General features: G+C 53.3%; 1 protein-coding gene and 2 long non-coding RNA genes across 9 annotated transcripts in view; all 3 read right to left on the bottom strand.

Annotated features, from left to right (window-relative positions):
• The window catches only part of LOC134758129 (uncharacterized), a 29853-nt gene extending 29002 nt beyond the window's left edge, over positions 1–851 (bottom strand). For all 4 annotated transcript variants that reach the window (XR_010133040.1, XR_010133041.1, XR_010133042.1 and 1 more), the window contains exon 1: positions 624–851. Coding sequence is in view for 1 of the 4 variants with exons in the window: in XM_063704492.1 (XP_063560562.1) it covers positions 624–735 (112 nt within the window). In the remaining 3 variants the exon portion in view is untranslated. The remainder of the gene's footprint in view (positions 1–623) is intronic.
• Positions 852–946: 95 nt separating this feature from the next.
• LOC134758131 (uncharacterized) lies at positions 947–4266 on the bottom strand. Its single transcript, XR_010133050.1, has 3 exons — positions 4039–4266; positions 3074–3264; positions 947–1007 (listed from the first exon to the last, which is right to left on the bottom strand). It is a non-coding gene; the product is annotated as an uncharacterized lncRNA (long non-coding RNA).
• Positions 4267–4361: 95 nt separating this feature from the next.
• Positions 4362–24613, bottom strand: part of LOC134758130 (uncharacterized) — an 85143-nt gene continuing 64891 nt past the window's right edge. For 3 of the 4 annotated variants that reach the window (XR_010133044.1, XR_010133043.1, XR_010133046.1), the window contains 4 exons: positions 17872–17929; positions 17546–17778; positions 8307–8364; positions 7921–8213 (listed from right to left, as the gene is read on the bottom strand). This is a non-coding gene — a long non-coding RNA (uncharacterized lncRNA). Of the gene's footprint in view, positions 4423–7920; positions 8214–8306; positions 8365–17545; positions 17779–17871; positions 17930–24613 lie in introns of those variants that run through there. The other variant, XR_010133045.1, reaches the window with a different exon arrangement.

Below are 24613 nucleotides of genomic sequence, written 5' to 3'. Positions count from 1 at the left end.
AGGAAAATGCAGAACACAAAGACAGAGAGTAAAAAGAGAAATTAGGAAAGCATTCTACATGTTTAATAGGAAGACACTGGCTGTGTTCGTGCAGCGGCAGTATGTCGTGACATGACATACTTTGGAGAGAAGTTAACAGATGAGGAAGTTGATAAAAATCATCAGAGTAGCAAAATACTGGTAGCGACACTCAAGTAAACCACGAAATTTCCATAACTTATGTCAGCAAAGTGGGAATATTGTACAGTGTGTGTTGAAGTTCCTATACAACATTGTTTATCTGCCGTTTGTTTGTTTGTAAGCAATGTATATACTAACAGTTCTTCTTGCTGTCAAAAGAATATGTGTGAATAAGTCATTTTAACTTATTCTTCTGTTTTTCTTTTATCTTCCTGCCATCATCCCACAGCCTTACTTTAGAAATTTTTTCTTTAGAAAATTGAACAAGTGCCCCTTGTGGTGGCACATACCTCGAGGATGGGAGGCAGGGGTGGAAGGGTCACTTGAGGCCATTAGTTTGACAGCAGCCTGGCCAACAAAGTGAGACCCCATGTCTGCAAAACAATTTAAAAATTAGCCAAGTATCGTCATGTATACCTACAGTCCCAGCTACCTCAACTTACGGAGAAAGTTCAGGGCCTGGAGACAAGGCTGGGAGGCAGGAGCTGGGTCTAAAGAGGCCATTGGAACGATGGAGCTGTGCCTGTGGAGGCTGTTGTGAGGCAGTAGGCTCATCTGCGGAGACTGCCGTGAGGTAGGCTATGGGCCTAAATAGGCCATTGTGAGTCATGAGCTTGGTCTGTAGAGGCTGACTGGAGAGAGTTCTGGGCCTGGCAAGGCTGCCGGGAGGTAGGAGCTGGGCCAAAAGATTTAAGCACATTTACGTTTATTAGGCACTTCATTTCCATTATTACACTGGAATATATAATAAAATAATTATAGAACTCACCATAATGTAGAATCAGTGGGCGTGTTAAGCTTGTTTTCCTGAAACTGGATGGTCCCACCTGAGCGTGATGGGAGAAAGTGACAGATCAATAGGTATTAGATACTCATAAGCACAGCGCAACCTAGATCCCTCACATGCACGGTTCACAACAGGGTGCGTTCTCCTATGAGAATCTAATGCTGCTGCTCATCTGAGAAGGTGGAGCTCAAGCGGGAATGTGAGCAAAGGGGAGTGGCTGTAAATACAGACGAAGCTTCCCTCACTCCCTCACTCGACACCACTCACCTCCTGCTGTGTGGCTCCCTACGGCTCCATGGCTCAGGGGTTGGGGACCCCTGCTCAAGTGCATCCAAAGCGACCCTTCCCACACCAGTCTTCATAGTGGTCAAGGGCAGCAACCACTTAGCTCCCAAGGCATGTGCCTCAGCTGGCATTTCGTCACAATCAACAGTAAGTGGTAGCTTGAGTCACTGTGAGGTCACTTCCTGGAAATCACCAGCATCCCATTTCCCACTGGCAAAGAGCTCAGCACTGCCCCCTGGGAAACCAAACCTATGCCCAAATCCCATCTGTGTGGGTTTATCTCCTGGGACCCTTCCTAACATATTAGTCAGAGTCCAATCAGGAAGCATAAACCACTCAAAAGTTTAAAGTGGTAAAATTTAATACGGAGAATTATTCATTATAACAGGTGAACAGCATAATGAGAGATTGGCTAGCACAAAGTAAAGAGAACTCTAGAGAATACAGGACTAGCCCAGGCCAGGCATGATGGCTCATGCCTGAAATTCCAGCAATTTGAGAAGCTAATGCAGGAGGATTGCTTAAGGCCAGGAGCTAGAGACCGGTCTGGACAACACAGTGAGAACCTGTCTCTATCCAAAAGAAGAAAAAAGTTAGCTGGGAGTGGTGGTGCACACTTGTAGTCCCAGCTACTCGGAATGCTGAAGTTTGAGCCTGGGAGGTCAAGGCTGCAGTGAGGCATGATTATGCCACTACAGTCTAGCCTGGTGACAGAGCAAGACCCTGTCTCAAAGAACAAAACAACAACAACCATTTACAGACAGAAAAGAGGTAGAGCTAATAAGCTAAGGAAAGATGTTGAAATGTGACAAGTAAAGTAATATGAGGTCTTTTATCTATTTAAAATAATCAAACAAAAAATGACTTACTAAATTATAATACCCTGTGCTGGCAAAGGTGCAGTGAAATGGGCACTTTCTTATACTATGAGGGGTGTTTACATTGTGTATAAGCCTTCCCGGGTAAAGCTTGTCAATTTTTTAAAATAATGGAGACAGGGTCTCACCATACTGCCATACTGCCTCCTCCAACTCTTGGCCTCAAGCAATCCTCCTCTCTTAGCCTCCCAAAGTGCTAAGATTATAGCTGGGAGGCACCCAAAACCCTGTCAATTTACATCAAGGGTAATGAGAATGTCCATTCACCATGACTCACAGTAATCTTACTTCTGGGGAGACAATTCAATCTAAACAAAAGGTCATCTGTACACACACAGTAAAAATCTGGGAGTAACTGAAGACAGAGTTGGTAAGTGAAATAAGAAACAGTTCTAAGAAATTAAACTATGGTATCAATAGGCACCTGATATAAAAGGTCAGTTGATGTTAGCTGCTACTTTTTTGTTGTTTTGAGACAGGGTCTCACTCTGTCACCCAGGCTGGAGTGCAGAGGCCTGATCATGACTCACTGCAGTCTCAGCCTCCCTGGGCTTGAGTGATCCTCCCACCTCAGCCTCCCAAGTAGCTGGGACTACAGGAACGTGCCACCACACTAGGCTAATTCATGTATTTTTCTGTAGGGATGGTGACTCCCCCTTTGTTTCCAAGGCCTATCGCAAACTCTTGGCCTCAAGCCATCCTCCTGCCTCAGCCTCCCAAAGTGTTGCGATTACCAGTGTGAGCCACCACACCTGGCCAGCTGCTACTTTTAGCAATATTATTATTATTCTTCCACTCCATTAAAAATTATTATTTTCAAGGCTATGCAACAGTATGTATCCTACAGCATAATTGTAAAAACATATACAGTTGCCGTCCCTCAGTATACAGAATTAGTTACAGCCCCCCATCTCTGCATATACCAAAATCCATGCTTACTCACGTTTCGCTGTCACCCCTCTGGAATCCACGTATATGAAAAAACCAAATATTAGTTGGGCGTAGTGGCAAGCACCTGTAGTCTCAGCCACGTGGGAGGTTGAGATGGGAGGATCGCTTCAGCCTGGAAGGTTGAGGCTGCAGTCAGCTGCGATAGCACTACTACCCTCCAGCCTTGGACAACAGAGGGAGACCCTGTCTCAGAAAAAAATAAATAAATAAAACACGTAAGAAATTGTAATGAGGTCTGTTGGGCAAAATTCCATATAAGCAAAGTATAAATTAATAAAGCAAATCGTGATAAATTAGTACGATTGACTTTCTGGAGTTTCTGACAATAAAAGTAAGGAAAATGCAGAACACAAAGACAGAGAGTAAAAAGAGAAATTAGGAAAGCATTCTACATGTTTAATAGGAAGACACTGGCTGTGTTCGTGCAGCGGCAGTATGTCGTGACATGACATACTTTGGAGAGAAGTTAACAGATGAGGAAGTTGATAAAAATCATCAGAGTAGCAAAATACTGGTAGCGACACTCAAGTAAACCACGAAATTTCCATAACTTATGTCAGCAAAGTGGGAATATTGTACAGTGTGTGTTGAAGTTCCTATACAACATTGTTTATCTGCCGTTTGTTTGTTTGTAAGCAATGTATATACTAACAGTTCTTCTTGCTGTCAAAAGAATATGTGTGAATAAGTCATTTTAACTTATTCTTCTGTTTTTCTTTTATCTTCCTGCCATCATCCCACAGCCTTACTTTAGAAATTTTTTCTTTAGAAAATTGAACAAGTGCCCCTTGTGGTGGCACATACCTCGAGGATGGGAGGCAGGGGTGGAAGGGTCACTTGAGGCCATTAGTTTGACAGCAGCCTGGCCAACAAAGTGAGACCCCATGTCTGCAAAACAATTTAAAAATTAGCCAAGTATCGTCATGTATACCTACAGTCCCAGCTACCTCAACTTACGGAGAAAGTTCAGGGCCTGGAGACAAGGCTGGGAGGCAGGAGCTGGGTCTAAAGAGGCCATTGGAACGATGGAGCTGTGCCTGTGGAGGCTGTTGTGAGGCAGTAGGCTCATCTGCGGAGACTGCCGTGAGGTAGGCTATGGGCCTAAATAGGCCATTGTGAGTCATGAGCTTGGTCTGTAGAGGCTGACTGGAGAGAGTTCTGGGCCTGGCAAGGCTGCCGGGAGGTAGGAGCTGGGCCAAAAGATTTAAGCACATTTACGTTTATTAGGCACTTCATTTCCATTATTACACTGGAATATATAATAAAATAATTATAGAACTCACCATAATGTAGAATCAGTGGGCGTGTTAAGCTTGTTTTCCTGAAACTGGATGGTCCCACCTGAGCGTGATGGGAGAAAGTGACAGATCAATAGGTATTAGATTCTCATAAGAACAGCGCAACCTAGATCCCTCACATGCACGGTTCACAACAGGGTGCGTTCTCCTATGAGAATCTAATGCTGCTGCTCATCTGAGAAGGTGGAGCTCAAGCGGGAATGTGAGCAAAGGGGAGTGGCTGTAAATACAGACGAAGCTTCCCTCACTCCCTCACTCGACACCACTCACCTGCTGTGTGGCTCCTTACGGCTCCAAGGCTCAGGGGTTGGGGACCCCAACTCAACTGCATCCAAAGCGACCCTTCCCACACCAGTCTTCATAGTAGTCAAGGGCAGCAACCACTTAGCTCCCAAGGCATGTGCCTCAGCTAGCATTTCGTCACAATCAACAGTAAGTGGTAGCTTGAGTCATTGTGAGGTCACTTCCTGGAAATCACCCTAAACATGGGCCCTGACACTAAAACCCTAACCCTGGGCCCTGACCCTAAAACCCTAACCCTGGGCCCTGACAATAAAACCCTAACACTGGGCCCTGGCCCTGAGCCTAAAACCCCAAACCGGGGTCCCGGCCCTGACCTTAAACAACCCTAACCCTGGGCCCTGTCCCTGACCCTAAAGCAAGCCTAACCCTGGGCCCTGGCCCTGAACCCAAAACAACCCTAACTCTGGGCCCTGGCCCTGACCCTAAAACAACCCAATCCCTTGGCGCTTGCCCTGACCCTAAAACAAGCCTAACACTGGGCCCTGGCCCTGACCCTAAAACAAGCCTAACCCTGGGCCCTGGCACTAAAACAAGCCTAACCCTGGGCCCAGGTCCTGACCCTAAAACAACCCTAACCCTGGGCCCTAGCCCTGAACCTAAAACAAGCCTAACCCTGGGCCCCGGTCCTGACCCTAAAACAAGCCTAACCGTGGGCCCTGGCCCTGACCCTACAACAACCCTAAACCTGGGCCCTGGCCCTGACCCTAAAACAACCCTAACCCTAGGCCCTGGCCCTGACCCTAAAACAACCCTAAACCTGGGACCTGGTCCTGACCTAAAACAACCCTAAACCTAGGCCCTGGCCCTGACCTAAAACAACCCTAAACCTGGGCCCTGGCCCTGACCCTAAAACAACCCTAACCCTGGGCCCTCGCACTAAAACAAGCCTAAGCCTGGGCCCAGGTCCTGACCCTAAAACAACCCTAACCCTGGGACCTGGCCCTGAACCTAAAACAACCCTAAACCTGGGCCCTGGCCCTGACCCTAAAACAAGCCTAACCCTGGGCCCTGGACCGGAACCTAAAACAACCCTAACCCTGGGCCCTGGCCCTGACCCTAAAACAAGCCTAACCCTGGGCCCTGGCCGTGACCCTAAAACAACCCTAAACTTGGGACCTGGCCCTAAGATAAAACAAGCCTAACCCTGGGCCCTGGCCCTGACATAAAGCAACCCTAACCCTGGGCCCTGGCCCTGACCTAAAGCAACCCTAACCCTGGGCCCTGGCCCTGACTCTAAAACAACCCTAACCCTGGGCCCTAGCACTAAAACAAGCCTAAACCTGGGCCCAAGTCCTGACCCTAAAACCACCCTAACCCTGGGCCCTGGCCCTGACCCTAAAACAACCCTAACCCTGGGATCTGGCCCTGACCCTAAAACAACCCTAAACCAGGGCCCTGGCCTTGACCCTAAAACAAGCCTAACCCTGGGCCCTGGCCCTGAACCTAAAACAAGCCTAACCATGGGCCCTGGCCCTGACCCTAAAACAACCCTAACCCTGGGCCCTGGCCCTGACCCTAAAACAAGCCTAACCCTGGGCCCTGGCCGTGACCCTAAAACAACCCTAACCCTGGGCCCTGGACCTGACCCTAAAACCACCCTAACCCTGGGCCCTGGCCCTGACCCTAAAACAACCCTAACCCTGGGATCTGGCCCTGACCCTAAAACAACCCTAAACCAGGGCCCTGGCCTTGACCCTAAAACAAGCCTAACCCTGGGCCCTGGCCCTGAACCTAAAACAAGCCTAACCCTGGGCCCTGGCCGTGACCCTAAAACAACCCTAACCCTGGGCCCCGGCCCTGACCCGAAAACAACCCTAACCCTGGGCCCCAGCCCTGACCCTAAAGCAACCCTAACCCTGGGCCCTGGCACTGACCCTAAAACAACCCTAACCCTGGGCCCTGATCCTAAAACAAGCCTAACCCTGGGCCCCGAACCTAAAAAAAACCCTAATCCTGGGCCCTGGCACTAAAACAAGCCTAACCCTGGGCCCTGGCCCTGACCTTAAAACAACCCTAACCCTGGGCCCTGGCCCTGACCCTAAAACAAACCAAACCCTGGGCCCTGGCCCTGACCCTAAAATAAACCCAACCATGGGCACTCACCCTAAAACAACCCTAACCCTGGGCCCTGACCCTAAAACAACCCTAAGCCTGGGACTTGGCCGTGACCCTAAAACAAGCCTAACCCTGGGCCCCAGCCCTGACCCTAAAGCAACCCTAACCCTGGGCCCTGGCACTGGCCCTAAAACAACCCTAACCCTGGGCCCCGGCCCTGACCCTAAAACAAACCTAACCCTGGGCCCCGGCCCTGACCCTAAAACAACCCTAACCCTGGGCCCCGGCCCTGACCCTAAAACAACCCTAACCCTGGGCCCCGGCCCTGACCCTAAAACAACCCTAACCCTGGGCCCCGGCCCTGACCCTAAAACAACGCTAACCCTGAGCCCCGGCCCTGACCCTAAAACAACCCTAAACCTGGGCCCCGGCCCTGACCCTAAAACATGCCTAACCCTGGGCCCTGGCCCTGACCCTGAAACAAACCTAACCCTGGGCCGTGGCCCAAATTGTAATGAGGTCTGTTGGGCAAAATTCCATATAAGCATAGTATCAATTAATAAAGCAAATCGTGATAAATTAGTACGATTGACTTTCTGGAGTTTCTGACAATAAAAGTAAGGAAAGTGCAGAACACAAAGACAGAGAGTAAAAAGAGAAATTAGGAAAGCATTCTACATGTTTAATAGGAAGACACTGGCCGTGTTCGTGCAGCGGCAGTATGTCGTGACATGACATACTTTGGAGAGAAGTTAACAGATGAGGAAGTTGATAAAAATCGTCAGAGGACCAAAATACTGGTAGCGACACTCAAGGAAACCACGAAATTTCCATAACTTATGTCAGCAAAGTGGGAATATTGTACAGTGTGTGTTGAAGTTCCTATACAACATTGTTTATCTGCCGTTTGTTTGTTTGTAAGCAATGTATATACTAACAGTTCTTCTTGCTGTCAAAAGAATATGTGTGAATAAGTCATTTTAACTTATTCTTCTGTTTTTCTTTTATCTTCCTGCCATCATCCCACAGCCTTACTTTAGAAATTTTTTCTTTAGAAAATTGAACAAGTGCCCCTTGTGGTGGCACATACCTCGAGGATGGGAGGCAGGGGTGGAAGGGTCACTTGAGGCCATTAGTTTGACAGCAGCCTGGCCAACAAAGTGAGACCCCATGTCTGCAAAACAATTTAAAAATTAGCCAAGTATCGTCATGTATACCTACAGTCCCAGCTACCTCAACTTACGGAGAAACTTCAGGGCCTAGAGAGAAGGCTGGGCGGCAGGAGCTGGGTCTAAAGAGGCCATTGGAACGATGGAGCTGTGCCTGTGGAGGCTGTTGTGAGGCAGTAGGCTCATCTGCGGAGACTGCCGTGAGGTAGGGTATGGGCCTAAATAGGCCATTGTGAGTCATGAGCTTGGTCTGTAGAGGCTGACTGGAGAGAGTTCTGGGCCTGGCGAGGCTGCCGGGAGGTAGGAGCTGGGCCAAAAGATTTAAGCACATTTACGTTTATTAGGCACTTCATTTCCATTATTACACTGGAATATATAATAAAATAATTATAGAACTCACCATAATGTAGAATCAGTGGGCGTGTTAAGCTTGTTTTCCTGAAACTGGATGGTCCCACCTGAGCGTGATGGGAGAAAGTGACAGATCAATAGGTATTAGATTCTCATAAGAACAGCGCAACCTAGATCCCTCACATGCACGGTTCACAACAGGGTGCGTTCTCCTATGAGAATCTAATGCTGCTGCTCATCTGAGAAGGTGGAGCTCAAGCGGGAATGTGAGCAAAGGGGAGTGGCTGTAAATACAGACGAAGCTTCCCTCACTCCCTCACTCGACACCACTCACCTGCTGTGTGGCTCCTTACGGCTCCAAGGCTCAGGGGTTGGGGACCCCAACTCAACTGCATCCAAAGCGACCCTTCCCACACCAGTCTTCATAGTAGTCAAGGGCAGCAACCACTTAGCTCCCAAGGCATGTGCCTCAGCTAGCATTTCGTCACAATCAACAGTAAGTGGTAGCTTGAGTCATTGTGAGGTCACTTCCTGGAAATCACCCTAAACATGGGCCCTGACACTAAAACCCTAACCCTGGGCCCTGACCCTAAAACCCTAACCCTGGGCCCTGACAATAAAACCCTAACACTGGGCCCTGGCCCTGAGCCTAAAACCCCAAACCGGGGTCCCGGCCCTGACCTTAAACAACCCTAACCCTGGGCCCTGTCCCTGACCCTAAAGCAAGCCTAACCCTGGGCCCTGGCCCTGAACCCAAAACAACCCTAACTCTGGGCCCTGGCCCTGACCCTAAAACAACCCAATCCCTTGGCGCTGGCCCTGACCCTAAAACAAGCCTAACACTGGGCCCTGGCCCTGACCCTAAAACAAGCCTAACCCTGGGCCCTGGCACTAAAACAAGCCTAACCCTGGGCCCAGGTCCTGACCCTAAAACAACCCTAACCCTGGGCCCTAGCCCTGAACCTAAAACAAGCCTAACCCTGGGCCACGGTCCTGACCCTAAAACAAGCCTAACCGTGGGCCCTGGCCCTGACCCTACAACAACCCTAAACCTGGGCCCTGGCCCTGACCCTAAAACAACCCTAACCCTAGGCCCTGGCCCTGACCCTAAAACAACCCTAAACCTGGGACCTGGTCCTGACCTAAAACAACCCTAAACCTAGGCCCTGGCCCTGACCTAAAACAACCCTAAACCTGGGCCCTGGCCCTGACCCTAAAACAACCCTAACCCTGGGCCCTCGCACTAAAACAAGCCTAAGCCTGGGCCCAGGTCCTGACCCTAAAACAACCCTAACCCTGGAACCCGGCCCTGACCCTAAAACAACCCTAACCGTGAGTCCCAGCCCTGACCCTAAAACAACCCTAAACCTGGGCCCCGGCCCTGACCCTAAAACAACCCTAACCCTGGGCCCTGGCCCTGACCCTAAAACAACCCTAACCCTGGGCCCTGGCCAAGACCCTAAAGCAACCCTAAAACTGGGCCCTGGCCCTGACCCTAAAACAAGCCTAACCCTGGGCCCTGGCCCTGACCCTAAAACAAGCCTAACCCTGGGCCCTGACCCTGACCCTAAAACAACACTAACACAGGGACCTGGCCCTGACCTAAAACAACCCTAACCCTGCGCCCTGGCCCTGACCTAAAACAAACCTATACCTGTGCCCTGGCCCTGACCCTAAAACAAGCCTTACCCTGGGCCCTGGCCCTGACGCTAAAACAAACCCAACCCTGGGCCCTCACCCTAAAACAACCCTAACCCTGGGCCCTGACCCTAAAACAACTCTGACCCTGGGCCCTGACACTAAAACAACCCTAACCCTGGGCCCTGACCCTAAAACAACCCTAACCCTGGGCCCTGATCCTAAAACAAGCCTAACCCTGGGCCCCGACCCTAAAAAAACCCTAACCCTGGGCCCTGGCACTAAAACAACCCTAACCCTGGGCCCTGGCCCTGACCTAAAACAACCCTAAACCTGTGCCCTGGCCCTGAACCTAAAACAAGCCTTACCCTGGGCCCTGGCCCTGACGCTAAAACAAACCCAACCTTTGGCCCTCACCTTAAAACAACCCTAACCCTGGGCCCTGACCCTAAAACAACCCTGACCCTGGGCCCTGACCCTAAAACAACCCTAACCCTCGGCCCTGACCCTAAAACAACCCTAACCCTGGTACCTGACCCTAAAACAAGCCTAAACCTGGGCCCTGGCCCTGACCCTAAAACAAGCCTAACCGTGGGCCCTGGCCCTGACCCTAAAACAACCCTAACCCTGGGACCTGGCACTACAACAAGCCTAAACCTCGGCCCAGGTCCTCACCCTAAAACAACCCTAACCCTGGGCCCTGGCCCTGACCCTAAAACAACCCTAACCCTGCGCACTGGCCCTGAGCCTAAAATAACCCTAACCCTGGGCCGTGGCCAATACCCTAAAACAAGCCTAACCTTGGGCCCTGGCCTTGACCCTAAAACAAGCCTAACCCTGGGCCCTGGCCCTGACCCTAAAACAACCCTAACCCTGGGCCAAGGCCTTGACCCTAAAACAACCCTAACGCTGGGCCCTGTCCCCGTCACTAAAACAAGCCTAAACTTGGGCCCTGGCCCTGACCCTAAAACAACCCTAACCCTGCGCCCTGGCCCTGAGCCTAAAATAAACCTAACCCTGGGCCGTGGCCCTTACCCTAAAACAAGCCTAACCTTGGGCCCTGGCCTTGACCCTAAAACAAGCCTAACCCTGGGCCCTGGCCCTGACCCTAAAACAAGCCTAACCCTGGGCCCTGGCCCTGACCCTAAAACAACCCTAACCCTGGGCCCTGTCCCTGTCACTAAAACAAGCCTAAACTTGGGCCCTGGCCCTGACCCTAAAACAAGCCTAACCCTGGGCCCTGGCCCTGACCCTAAAACAAGCCTAACACTGGGCCCTGGTCCTGACCCTAAAACAACCCTAACCCTGGGCCCTGGCCCTGACCCTAAAACAACCCTAAACTAGGGACCTGGCCCTAACCTAAAACAACCCTAACCCTGGGCCCTGGCCCTGACCTAAAGTAACCCTAACCCTGGGCCCTGGCCCTGACTCTAAAACAACCCTAACCCTGGGCCCTAGCACTAAAACAAGCCTAAACCTGGGCCCAAGTCCTGACCCTAAAACCACCCTAACCCGGGGCCCTGGCCCTGACCCTAAAACAACCCTAAACCAGGGCCCTGGCCTTGACCCTAAAACAACCCTAACCCTGGGCCCTGGCCCTGAACCTAAAACAAGCCTAACCCTGGGCCCTGGCCCTGAACCTAAAACAAGCCTAACCCTGGGCCCTGGCCCTGACCCTAAAACAAACCTAACCCTGGGCCCTGGCCCTGACCCTAAAACAAGCCTAACCCTGGGACCTGGCCGTGACCCTAAAACAAGCCTAAACCTGGGACCTGGCCGTGACCCTAAAACAACCCTAACCCTGGGACCTGGCCCTGACCCTAAAACAAGACAAACCCAGGGCCCTCGCCCTGACCCTAAAACATCCCCAACCCTGGGCCCTGGCCCTAACCCTGACCCTAAAACAACCCTAACCATGGTCCCAGGCCCTGACCCTAAAACAACCCTAACCCTGGGCCCTGGCCCTGACCCTAAAACAACCCTAACCCTGGGCCCTGGCCCTCACCCTAAAACAACCCTAACCCTGGGCCCTGGCCCTGACCCTAAAACAGCCCTAACCCTGGGCCCTGGCCGTGACCCTAAAACAAACTTAACCCTGGGCCCTGGCCTGACCCTTAAAGAAGCCTAACTCTGGGCCCTGGCCCTGACCCTAAAACAGCCATAACCCTGGGCCCTGGCCCTGACCCTAAAACAAGCCTAACCCTGGGCCCTGGCCCTGACCCTAAAACAACCCTAACCCTGGGACCTGGCCCTGACCTAAAACAACCCTAACCCTGGGCCCTGGCCCTGACCTAAAACAACCCTAAACCTGAGCCCTGGCCCTGACCCTAAAACAAGCCTAACGCTGGGCCCTCGCCCTAACCCTAAAACAAACCTAACCCCGGGCCCTGGCCGTAACCCTGACCCTAAAACAACCCTAAACCTGGGCCCTGGCTCTGACCCTAAAACAAGCCTAACCCTTGGCCCTGGCCCTGACACTAAAACAACCCTAACCATGGGCCCTGTCCCTGACCCTAAAACAAGCCTAACGCTCGGCCCTGGTCCTGACCCTAAAACAAGCCTAACCCTGGGCCCTGGCCCTGACCCTAAAACAAGCCTAAACCTGGGCCCTGGCCGTGACCCTAAAACAACCTTAACCCTGGGCCCTGGCCTGACCCTTAAAGAAGCCTAAACCTGGGCCCTGGCCCTGACCCTAAAACAACCCTAACCCTGGTCCCTGGCCCTGACCCTAAAACAACCCTAACCCTGGGCCCTGGCCCTGACCCTAAAACATCCCTAACCCTGGGACCTGGCCCTGACCTAAAACAACCCTAACCCTGGGCCCTGGCCCTGACCTAAAACAACCCTAAACCTGTGCCCTGGCCCTGACCCTAAAACAAGCCTAACCCTGGGCCCTCGCCCTAACCCTAAAACAAACCTAAACCTGGGCCCTGGCCGTAACCCTGACCCTAAAACAACCCTAACCCTGGGCCCAGGCTCTGACACTAAAACAAGCCTAACCCTGGCCCCAGGTCCTGACCCTAAAACAATCCTAACCCTGGGCCCTGGCCCTGACCCTAAAGCAACCCTAAACCTGGGCCCTGACCCTGAACCTAAAACAACCCTGACGCTGGGCCCTGGCCCTTACCCTAAAACAAGCCTAACCCTGGGCCCTGGCCCTGACCCTAAAACAAGCCTAACCCTGGGCCCTGGCCCTGACCCTAAAACAAGCCTAACCCTGGGCCTTGGCCCTGACCCTAAAACAACCCTAACCGTGGGCCCTGGCCCTGACCCTAAAACAAGCCTAACCCTGGGCCCTGGCCCTGACCCTAAAACAACCCTAACCCTGGGTCCTGGCCCTGACCCTAAAACAACCCTATCCCTGGGCCCTCGCCCTGACCCTATAACAAGCCTAACCCTGGGCCCTGGCCCTGACCCTAAAACAACCCTAACCCTGGGCCCTCGCCCTGACCCTAAAACAAGCCTAACCCTGGGCCCTGGCCCTGACCCTAGAATAACCCTAACGCTGGGACCTGTCCCTGACCCTAAAACAAGCCTAACCCTGGGCCCTGGCCCTGAACCTAAAACAAGCCTAACCCTGGGACCTGTCCCTGACCCTAAAAGAAGCCTAACCCGGGGCCCTGGCACTGACCCTAAAACAACCCTAACTCTGGGTCCTGGCACTAAAACAAGCCTAAACCTGGGCCCAGGTCCTGACCCTAAAACAAGCCTAACCCTGGGCCCTGGCCCTGACCCTAAAACAACCGTAACCCTTGGCCCTGACCCTGACCCTAAAACAACCCTATCCCTGGGCCCTGGCCATGACCTAAAACAACCGTAACCCTGGGCCCTGGCCCTGACCCTAAAACAACCCTAATCCTGGGCCCTGGCACAAAAACAACCCTAACCCTGGGCCCAGGACCTGACCCTAAAACAACCCTAACCCTGGGCCCTGGCCCTGACCCTAAAACAACCCTAACGCTGGGCCCTGTCCCTGACCCGAAAACAAGCCTAACCCTCGGCCCTGTCCCTGACCTAAAACAACCCTGACCCTGGGCCCTGTCCCTGACCCTAAAACAGCCCTCACCGTGGTTCCTGGCCCTGACCCTAAAACAACCCTAACCCTGGGCCCTGGCCTTGACCCAAAAACAACGCTAACCCTGGGCCCTGGCCCTGACCCTAAAACAAACCAAACCCTGGGCCCCGAACCTAAAAAAACCCTAATCCTGGGCCCTGTCACTGAAACAAGCCTAACCCTGGGCCCTGGCCCTGACCCTAAAACAACCCTAACCCTGTGCCCTGGCCCTGACCCTAAAACAAACAAAACCCTGGGCCCTGGCCCTGACCCTAAAATAAACCCAACCATGGGCACTCACCCTAAAACAACCCTAACCCTGGGCCCTGACCCTAAAACATCCCTAAGCCTGGGACCTGGCCGTGACCCTAAAACAAGCCTAAACCTGGGCCCTGGCCCTGACCCTAAAACAACCCTAATCCTGGGCCCTGGCACAAAAACAACCCTAACCCTGGGCCCAGGACCTGACCCTAAAACAACCCTAACCCTGGGCCCTGGCCCTGACCCTAAAACAACCCTAACGCTGGGCCCTGTCCCTGACCCGAAAACAAGCCTAACCCTCGGCCCTGTCCCTGACCTAAAACAACCCTGACCCTGGGCCCTGTCCCTGACCCTAAAACAGCCCTCACCGTGGTTCCTGGCCCTGACCCTAAAACAACCCTAACCCTGGGCCCTGGCCTTGACCCAAAAACAACGCTAACCCTGGGCCCTGGCCCTGACCCTAAAACAAACCAAACCCTGGGCCCCGAACCTAAAAAAACCCTAATCCTGGGCCCTGTCACTGAAACAAGCCTAACCCTGGGCCCTGGCCCTGACCCTAAAACAACCCTAACCCTGTGCCCTGGCCCTGACCCTAAAACAAACAAAACCCTGGGCCCTGGCCCTGACCCTAAAATAAACCCAACCATGGGCACTCACCCTAAAACAACCCTAACCCTGGGCCCTGACCCTAAAACATCCCTAAGCCTGGGACCTGGCCGTGACCCTAAAACAAGCCTAAACCTGGGCCTTGGCCCTGACCTTAAAACAACCCTAACCCTGGGCCCTGGCCCTGACCCTAAAACAACCCTAACCCTGGGCCCTGGCCCTCACCCTAAAACAACCCTAACCCTGGGCCCTGACCCTAAAACAACCCTGACCCTGGGCCCTGACCCTAAAACAACCCTAACCCTGGGCCCTGATCCTAAAACAAGCCTAACCCTGGGCCCCGACCTTAAAAAAACCCTAACCCTGGGCCCTGGCACTAAAACAAACCTAACCCTGGGCGAAGGTCCTCACCCTAAAACAACCCTAACCCTGGGCCCTGGCCCTGACCCTAAATCAAGCCTAACCCTGGGCCCTGGCCCTGACCCTAAAACAAGCCTAACCGTGGGCCCTGGCCCTGACCCTAAAACAACCCTAACCCTGGGTCCTGGCACTACAACAAGCCTAAACCTCGGCCCAGGTCCTCACCCTAAAAAAACCCTAACCCTGGGCCCTGGCCCTGAACCTGAAACAACCCTAACTCTGTGCCCTGGCCCTGAGCCTAAAACAACCCTAACCCTGGGCCGTGGCCCTTACCCTAAAACAAGCCTAACCTTGGGCCCTGGCCCTGACCCTAAAACAAGCCTAACCCTGGGCCCTGGCCCTGACCCTAAAACAACCCTAACCCTGGGCCCTGTCCCTGACCCTAAAACAAGCCTAAATTTGGGCCCTGGCCCTGACCCTAAAACAAGCCTAACACTGGGCCCTGGCCCTGACCCTAAAACAACCCTAACCCTGGGCCCTGTCCCTGACCCTAAAACAAGCCTAAACCTGGGCCCCGGTTCTGACCCTAAAACAAGCCTAAACCTGGGCCCTGGTCCTGACCCTAAAACAAACCCAACCCTGTACCCTCACCCTAAAACAACCCTAACCTTGGTCCCTGACCCTAAAACAACCCTAACCCTGGGCCCTGATCCTAAAACAAGCAGAACCCTGGGCCCCGATCCGAAAAAAACCCTAACCCTGGGCCTCGACCCTAAAACAAACCTAACCCTGGGCCCCGACCCTAAAACAACCCTAACCCTGGACCCTGGCCCAGACCCCAAAACAACCCTAACACTGGCCCCTGGCCCTGACCCTAAAACAACCCTAACCCTGGGCCCTGGCCCTGAACCGAAAACAACCCTAACCCTGTGCCCGGGCCCTGACCCGAAAACAACCCTAACCCTGGGCCCCAGCCCTGACCCTAAAGCAACCCTAACCCTGGGCCCTGGCACTGACCCTAAAACAACCCTAACCCTGGGCCCTGATCCTAAAACAAGCCTAACCCTGGGCCCCGAACCTAAAAAAAACCCTAATCCTGGGCCCTGGCACTAAAACAAGCCTAACCCTGGGCCCTGGCCCTGACCTTAAAACAACCCTAACCCTGGGCCCTGGCCCTGACCCTAAAACAAACCAAACCCTGGGCCCTGGCCCTGACCCTAAAATAAACCCAACCATGGGCACTCACCCTAAAACAACCCTAAACCTGGGCCCTGACCCTAAAACAACCCTAAGCCTGGGACTTGGCCGTGACCCTAAAACAAGCCTAACCCTGGGCCCCAGCCCTGACCCTAAAGCAACCCTAACCCTGGGCCCTGTCCCTGACCCTAAAACAAACCTAACCCTGGGCCCCGGCCCTGACCCTAAAACAACCCTAACCCTGGGCCCCGGCCCTGACCCTAAAACAACCCTAACCCTGGGCCCCGGCCCTGACCCTAAAACAACGCTAACCCTGAGCCCCGGCCCTGACCCTAAAACAACCCTAAACCTGGGCCCCGGCCCTGACCCTAAAACATGCCTAACCCTGGGCCCTGGCCCTGACCCTGAAACAAACCTAACCCTGGGCCGTGGCCCAAATTGTAATGAGGTCTGTTGGGCAAAATTCCATATAAGCATAGTATCAATTAATAAAGCAAATCGTGATAAATTAGTACGATTGACTTTCTGGAGTTTCTGACAATAAAAGTAAGGAAAGTGCAGAACACAAAGACAGAGAGTAAAAAGAGAAATTAGGAAAGCATTCTACATGTTTAATAGGAAGACACTGGCCGTGTTCGTGCAGCGGCAGTATGTCGTGACATGACATACTTTGGAGAGAAGTTAACAGATGAGGAAGTTGATAAAAATCGTCAGAGGACCAAAATACTGGTAGCGACACTCAAGGAAACCACGAAATTTCCATAACTTATGTCAGCAAAGTGGGAATATTGTACAGTGTGTGTTGAAGTTCCTATACAACATTGTTTATCTGCCGTTTGTTTGTTTGTAAGCAATGTATATACTAACAGTTCTTCTTGCTGTCAAAAGAATATGTGTGAATAAGTCATTTTAACTTATTCTTCTGTTTTTCTTTTATCTTCCTGCCATCATCCCACAGCCTTACTTTAGAAATTTTTTCTTTAGAAAATTGAACAAGTGCCCCTTGTGGTGGCACATACCTCGAGGATGGGAGGCAGGGGTGGAAGGGTCACTTGAGGCCATTAGTTTGACAGCAGCCTGGCCAACAAAGTGAGACCCCATGTCTGCAAAACAATTTAAAAATTAGCCAAGTATCGTCATGTATACCTACAGTCCCAGCTACCTCAACTTACGGAGAAACTTCAGGGCCTAGAGAGAAGGCTGGGCGGCAGGAGCTGGGTCTAAAGAGGCCATTGGAACGATGGAGCTGTGCCTGTGGAGGCTGTTGTGAGGCAGTAGGCTCATCTGCGGAGACTGCCGTGAGGTAGGGTATGGGCCTAAATAGGCCATTGTGAGTCATGAGCTTGGTCTGTAGAGGCTGACTGGAGAGAGTTCTGGGCCTGGCGAGGCTGCCGGGAGGTAGGAGCTGGGCCAAAAGATTTAAGCACATTTACGTTTATTAGGCACTTCATTTCCATTATTACACTGGAATATATAATAAAATAATTATAGAACTCACCATAATGTAGAATCAGTGGGCGTGTTAAGCTTGTTTTCCTGAAACTGGATGGTCCCACCTGAGCGTGATGGGAGAAAGTGACAGATCAATAGGTATTAGATTCTCATAAGAACAGCGCAACCTAGATCCCTCACATGCACGGTTCACAACAGGGTGCGTTCTCCTATGAGAATCTAATGCTGCTGCTCATCTGAGAAGGTGGAGCTCAAGCGGGAATGTGAGCAAAGGGGAGTGGCTGTAAATACAGACGAAGCTTCCCTCACTCCCTCACTCGACACCACTCACCTGCTGTGTGGCTCCTTACGGCTCCAAGGCTCAGGGGTTGGGGACCCCAACTCAACTGCATCCAAAGCGACCCTTCCCACACCAGTCTTCATAGTAGTCAAGGGCAGCAACCACTTAGCTCCCAAGGCATGTGCCTCAGCTAGCATTTCGTCACAATCAACAGTAAGTGGTAGCTTGAGTCATTGTGAGGTCACTTCCTGGAAATCACCCTAAACATGGGCCCTGACACTAAAACCCTAACCCAGGGCCCTGACCCTAAAACCCTAACCCTGGGCCCTGACAATAAAACCCTAACACTGGGCCCTGGCCCTGAGCCTAAAACCCCAAACCGGGGTCCCGGCCCTGACCTTAAACAACCCTAACCCTGGGCCCTGTCCCTGACCCTAAAGCAAGCCTAACCCTGGGCCCTGGCCCTGAACCCAAAACAACCCTAACTCTGGGCCCTGGCCCTGACCCTAAAACAACCCAATCCCTTGGCGCTGGCCCTGACCCTAAAACAAGCCTAACCCTGGGACCTGGCCGTGACCCTAAAACAACCCTAACCCTGGGACCTGGCCCTGACCCTAAAACAAGACAAACCCTGGGCCCTCGCCCTGACCCTAAAACATCCCCAACCCTGGGCCCTGGCCCTAACCCTGACCCTTAAACAACCCTAACCATGGTCCCTGGCTCTGACCCTAAAACAAGCCTAACCCTGGGCCCCGGCCCTGACCCTAAGACAACCCTAACCCTGGGCCCCGGCCCTGACCCTGAAACAACCCTAACCCTGGACCCCGGCCCTGACCATAAAACAACCCTAACCCTGAGCCCCGGCCCTGACCCTAAAACAACCCTAAACCTGGGCCCCGGCCCTGACCCTAAAACAACCCTAACCCTGGGCCCTGGCCCTGACCCTAAAACAACCCTAACCCTGGGCCCTGGCCCTCACCCTAAAACAACCCTAACCCTGGGCCCTGGCCCTGACCCTAAAACAGCCCTAACCCTGGGCCCTGGCCGTGACCCTAAAACAAACTTAACCCTGGGCCCTGGCCCGACCCTTAAAGAAGCCTAACCCTGGGCCCTGGCCCTGACCCTAAAACAGCCATAACCCTGGGCCCTGGCCCTGACCCTAAAACAAGCCTAACCCTGGGCCCTGGCCCTGACCCTAAAACAACCCTAACCCTGGGACCTGGCCCTGACCTAAAACAACCCTAACCCTGGGCCCTGGCCCTGACCTAAAACAACCCTAAACCTGTGCCCTGGCCCTGACCCTAAAACAAGCCTAACGCTGGGCCCTCGCCCTAACCCTAAAACAAACCTAACCCCGGGCCCTGGCCGTAACCCTGACCCTAAAACAACCCTAAACCTGGGCCCTGGCTCTGACCCTAAAACAAGCCTAACCCTTGGCCCTGGCCCTGACACTAAAACAACCCTAACCATGGGCCCTGTCCCTGACCCTAAAACAAGCCTAACGCTCGGCCCTGGTCCTGACCCTAAAACAAGCCTAACCCTGGGCCCTGGCCCTGACCCTAAAACAAGCCTAAACCTGGGCCCTGGCCGTGACCCTAAAACAACCTTAACCCTGGGCCCTGGCCCGACCCTTAAAGAAGCCTAACCCTGGGCCCTGGCCCTGACCCTAAAACAACCCTAACCCTGGTCCCTGGCCCTGACCCTAAAACAACCCTAACCCTGGGCCCTGGCCCTGACCCTAAAACATCCCTAACCCTGGGACCTGGCCCTGACCTAAAACAACCCTAAACCTGGGCCCTGGCCCTGACCTAAAACAACCCTAAACCTGTGCCCTGGCCCTGACCCTAAAACAAGCCTAACCCTGGGCCCTCGCCCTAACCCTAAAACAAACCTAAACCTGGGCCCTGGCCGTAACCCTGACCCTAAAACAACCCTAACCCTGGGCCCAGGCTCTGACACTAAAACAAGCCTAACCCTGGCCCCAGGTCCTGACCCTAAAACAATCCTAACCCTGGGCCCTGGCCCTGACCCTAAAGCAACCCTAAACCTGGGCCCTGACCCTGAACCTAAAACAACCCTGACGCTGGGCCCTGGCCCTTACCCTAAAACAAGCCTAACCCTGGGCCCTGGCCCTGACCCTAAAACAAGCCTAACCCTGGGCCCTGGCCCTGACCCTAAAACAAGCCTAACCCTGGGCCTTGGCCCTGACCCTAAAACAACCCTAACCGTGGGCCCTGGCCCTGACCCTAAAACAAGCCTAACCCTGGGCCCTGGCCCTGACCCTAAAACAACCCTAACCCTGGGTCCTGGCCCTGACCCTAAAACAACCCTATCCCTGGGCCCTCGCCCTGACCCTATAACAAGCCTAACCCTGGGCCCTGGCCCTGACCCTAAAACAACCCTAACCCTGGGCCCTCGCCCTGACCCTAAAACAAGCCTAACCCTGGGCCCTGGCCCTGACCCTAGAATAACCCTAACGCTGGGACCTGTCCCTGACCCTAAAACAAGCCTAACCCTGGGCCCTGGCCCTGAACCTAAAACAAGCCTAACCCTGGGACCTGTCCCTGACCCTAAAAGAAGCCTAACCCGGGGCCCTGGCACTGACCCTAAAACAACCCTAACGCTGGGCCCTGGCCCTGACCCTAAAACACCCCTAAACCTGGGCCCTGGCCCTGACCCTAAAACAATCCTAATGCTGGGCCCTGGCACTGACCTAAAACAACCCTGAACCTGGGCCCTGGCCCTGACCCTAAAACAACCCTAACCCTGGGCCCTGGCACTAAAACAAGCCTAACTCTGGGCCCTGGCCCTGACGCTAAAACAACCCTAACCGTGGGCCCTGGCCCTGACCCTAAAACAAGCCTAACCCTAGGCCCTGGCCCTCACCCTAAAACAACCCTAAACCTGGGCCCTGGCCCTGACCCTAAAGCAACCCTAAACCTGGGCCCTGGCCCTGACCCTAAAACAAGCCTAACCCTGGGCCCTGGCCCTGACACTAAAACACCCCTAAACCTGGGCCCTGGCCCTGACCCTAAAACAACCCTAATGCTGGGCCCTGGCCCTGACCTAAAACAACCCTGACCCTGGGCCCTGGCCCTGACCCTAAAACAACCCTAACTCTGGGTCCTGGCACTAAAACAAGCCTAAACCTGGGCCCAGGTCCTGACCCTAAAACAAGCCTAACCCTGGGCCCTGGCCCTGACCCTAAAACAACCGTAACCCTTGGCCCTGACCCTGACCCTGACCCTAAAACAACCCTATCCCTGGGCCCTGGCCATGACCTAAAACAACCGTAACCCTGGGCCCTGGCCCTGACCCTAAAACAACCCTAATCCTGGGCCCTGGCACAAAAACAACCCTAACCCTGGGCCCAGGACCTGACCCTAAAACAACCCTAACCCTGGGCCCTGGCCCTGACCCTAAAACAACCCTAACGCTGGGCCCTGTCCCTGACCCGAAAACAAGCCTAACCCTCGGCCCTGTCCCTGACCTAAAACAACCCTGACCCTGGGCCCTGTCCCTGACCCTAAAACAGCCCTCACCGTGGTTCCTGGCCCTGACCCTAAAACAACCCTAACCCTGGGCCCTGGCCATGACCCAAAAACAACGCTAACCCTGGGCCCTGGCCCTGACCCTAAAACAAACCAAACCCTGGGCCCCGAACCTAAAAAAACCCTAATCTTGGGCCCTGTCACTGAAACAAGCCTAACCCTGGGCCCTGGCCCTGACCCTAAAACAACCCTAACCCTGTGCCCTGGCCCTGACCCTAAAACAAACAAAACCCTGGGCCCTGGCCCTGACCCTAAAATAAACCCAACCATGGGCACTCACCCTAAAACAACCCTAACCCTGGGCCCTGACCCTAAAACATCCCTAAGCCTGGGACCTGGCCGTGACCCTAAAACAAGCCTAAACCTGGGCCTTGGCCCTGACCTTAAAACAACCCTAACCCTGGGCCCTGGCCCTGACCCTAAAACAACCCTAACCCTGGGCCCTGGCCCTCACCCTAAAACAACCCTAACCCTGGGCCCTGACCCTAAAACAACCCTGACCCTGGGCCCTGACCCTAAAACAACCCTAACCCTGGGCCCTGATCCTAAAACAAGCCTAACCCTGGGCCCCGACCTTAAAAAAACCCTAACCCTGGGCCCTGGCACTAAAACAAACCTAACCCTGGGCGAAGGTCCTCACCCTAAAACAACCCTAACCCTGGGCCCTGGCCCTGACCCTAAATCAAGCCTAACCCTGGGCCCTGGCCCTGACCCTAAAACAAGCCTAACCGTGGGCCCTGGCCCTGACCCTAAAACAACCCTAACCCTGGGTCCTGGCACTACAACAAGCCTAAACCTCGGCCCAGGTCCTCACCCTAAAAAAACCCTAACCCTGGGCCCTGGCCCTGAACCTGAAACAACCCTAACTCTGTGCCCTGGCCCTGAGCCTAAAACAACCCTAACACTGGGCCGTGGCCCTTACCCTAAAACAAGCCTAACCTTGGGCCCTGGCCCTGACCCTAAAACAAGCCTAACCCTGGGCCCTGGCCCTGACCCTAAAACAACCCTAACCCTGGGCCCTGTCCCTGACCCTAAAACAAGCCTAAATTTGGGCCCTGGCCCTGACCCTAAAACAAGCCTAACACTGGGCCCTGGCCCTGACCCTAAAACAACCCTAACCCTGGGCCCTGTCCCTGACCCTAAAACAAGCCTAAACCTGGGCCCCGGTTCTGACCCTAAAACAAGCCTAAACCTGGGCCCTGGTCCTGACCCTAAAACAAACCCAACCCTGTACCCTCACCCTAAAACAACCCTAACCTTGGTCCCTGACCCTAAAACAACCCTAACCCTGGGCCCTGATCCTAAAACAAGCAGAACCCTGGGCCCCGATCCGAAAAAAACCCTAACCCTGGGCCTCGACCCTAAAACAAACCTAACCCTGGGCCCCGACCCTAAAACAACCCTAACCCTGGACCCTGGCCCAGACCCCAAAACAACCCTAACACTGGCCCCTGGCCCTGACTCTAAAACAACCCTAACCCTGGGCCCTGGCCCTGAACCGAAAACAACCCTAACCCTGTGCCCGGGCCCTGACCCGAAAACAACCCTAACCCTGGGCCCCAGCCCTGACCCTAAAGCAACCCTAACCCTGGGCCCTGGCACTGACCCTAAAACAACCCTAACCCTGGGCCCTGATCCTAAAACAAGCCTAACCCTGGGCCCCGAACCTAAAAAAAACCCTAATCCTGGGCCCTGGCACTAAAACAAGCCTAACCCTGGGCCCTGGCCCTGACCTTAAAACAACCCTAACCCTGGGCCCTGGCCCTGACCCTAAAACAAACCAAACCCTGGGCCCTGGCCCTGACCCTAAAATAAACCCAACCATGGGCACTCACCCTAAAACAACCCTAACCCTGGGCCCTGACCCTAAAACAACCCTAAGCCTGGGACTTGGCCGTGACCCTAAAACAAGCCTAACCCTGGGCCCCAGCCCTGACCCTAAAGCAACCCTAACCCTGGGCCCTGGCACTGGCCCTAAAACAACCCTAACCCTGGGCCCCGGCCCTGACCCTAAAACAAACCTAACCCTGGGCCCCGGCCCTGACCCTAAAACAACCCTAACCCTGGGCCCCGGCCCTGACCCTAAAACAACCCTAACCCTGGGCCCCGGCCCTGACCCTAAAACAACCCTAACCCTGGGCCCCGGCCCTGACCCTAAAACAACGCTAACCCTGAGCCCCGGCCCTGACCCTAAAACAACCCTAAACCTGGGCCCCGGCCCTGACCCTAAAACATGCCTAACCCTGGGCCCTGGCCCTGACCCTGAAACAAACCTAACCCTGGGCCGTGGCCCAAATTGTAATGAGGTCTGTTGGGCAAAATTCCATATAAGCATAGTATCAATTAATAAAGCAAATCGTGATAAATTAGTACGATTGACTTTCTGGAGTTTCTGACAATAAAAGTAAGGAAAGTGCAGAACACAAAGACAGAGAGTAAAAAGAGAAATTAGGAAAGCATTCTACATGTTTAATAGGAAGACACTGGCCGTGTTCGTGCAGCGGCAGTATGTCGTGACATGACATACTTTGGAGAGAAGTTAACAGATGAGGAAGTTGATAAAAATCGTCAGAGGACCAAAATACTGGTAGCGACACTCAAGGAAACCACGAAATTTCCATAACTTATGTCAGCAAAGTGGGAATATTGTACAGTGTGTGTTGAAGTTCCTATACAACATTGTTTATCTGCCGTTTGTTTGTTTGTAAGCAATGTATATACTAACAGTTCTTCTTGCTGTCAAAAGAATATGTGTGAATAAGTCATTTTAACTTATTCTTCTGTTTTTCTTTTATCTTCCTGCCATCATCCCACAGCCTTACTTTAGAAATTTTTTCTTTAGAAAATTGAACAAGTGCCCCTTGTGGTGGCACATACCTCGAGGATGGGAGGCAGGGGTGGAAGGGTCACTTGAGGCCATTAGTTTGACAGCAGCCTGGCCAACAAAGTGAGACCCC

The sequence above is a fragment of the Gorilla gorilla genome, chromosome 2 (assembly GCF_029281585.2).
Source record: "Gorilla gorilla gorilla isolate KB3781 chromosome 2, NHGRI_mGorGor1-v2.1_pri, whole genome shotgun sequence".
NCBI classification, from domain to species: Eukaryota; Metazoa; Chordata; class Mammalia; order Primates; family Hominidae; genus Gorilla; species Gorilla gorilla.
The sequence above is the reverse complement of the archived record's forward strand: the minus strand, read 5'-3'. Positions and strand labels throughout refer to the sequence as shown.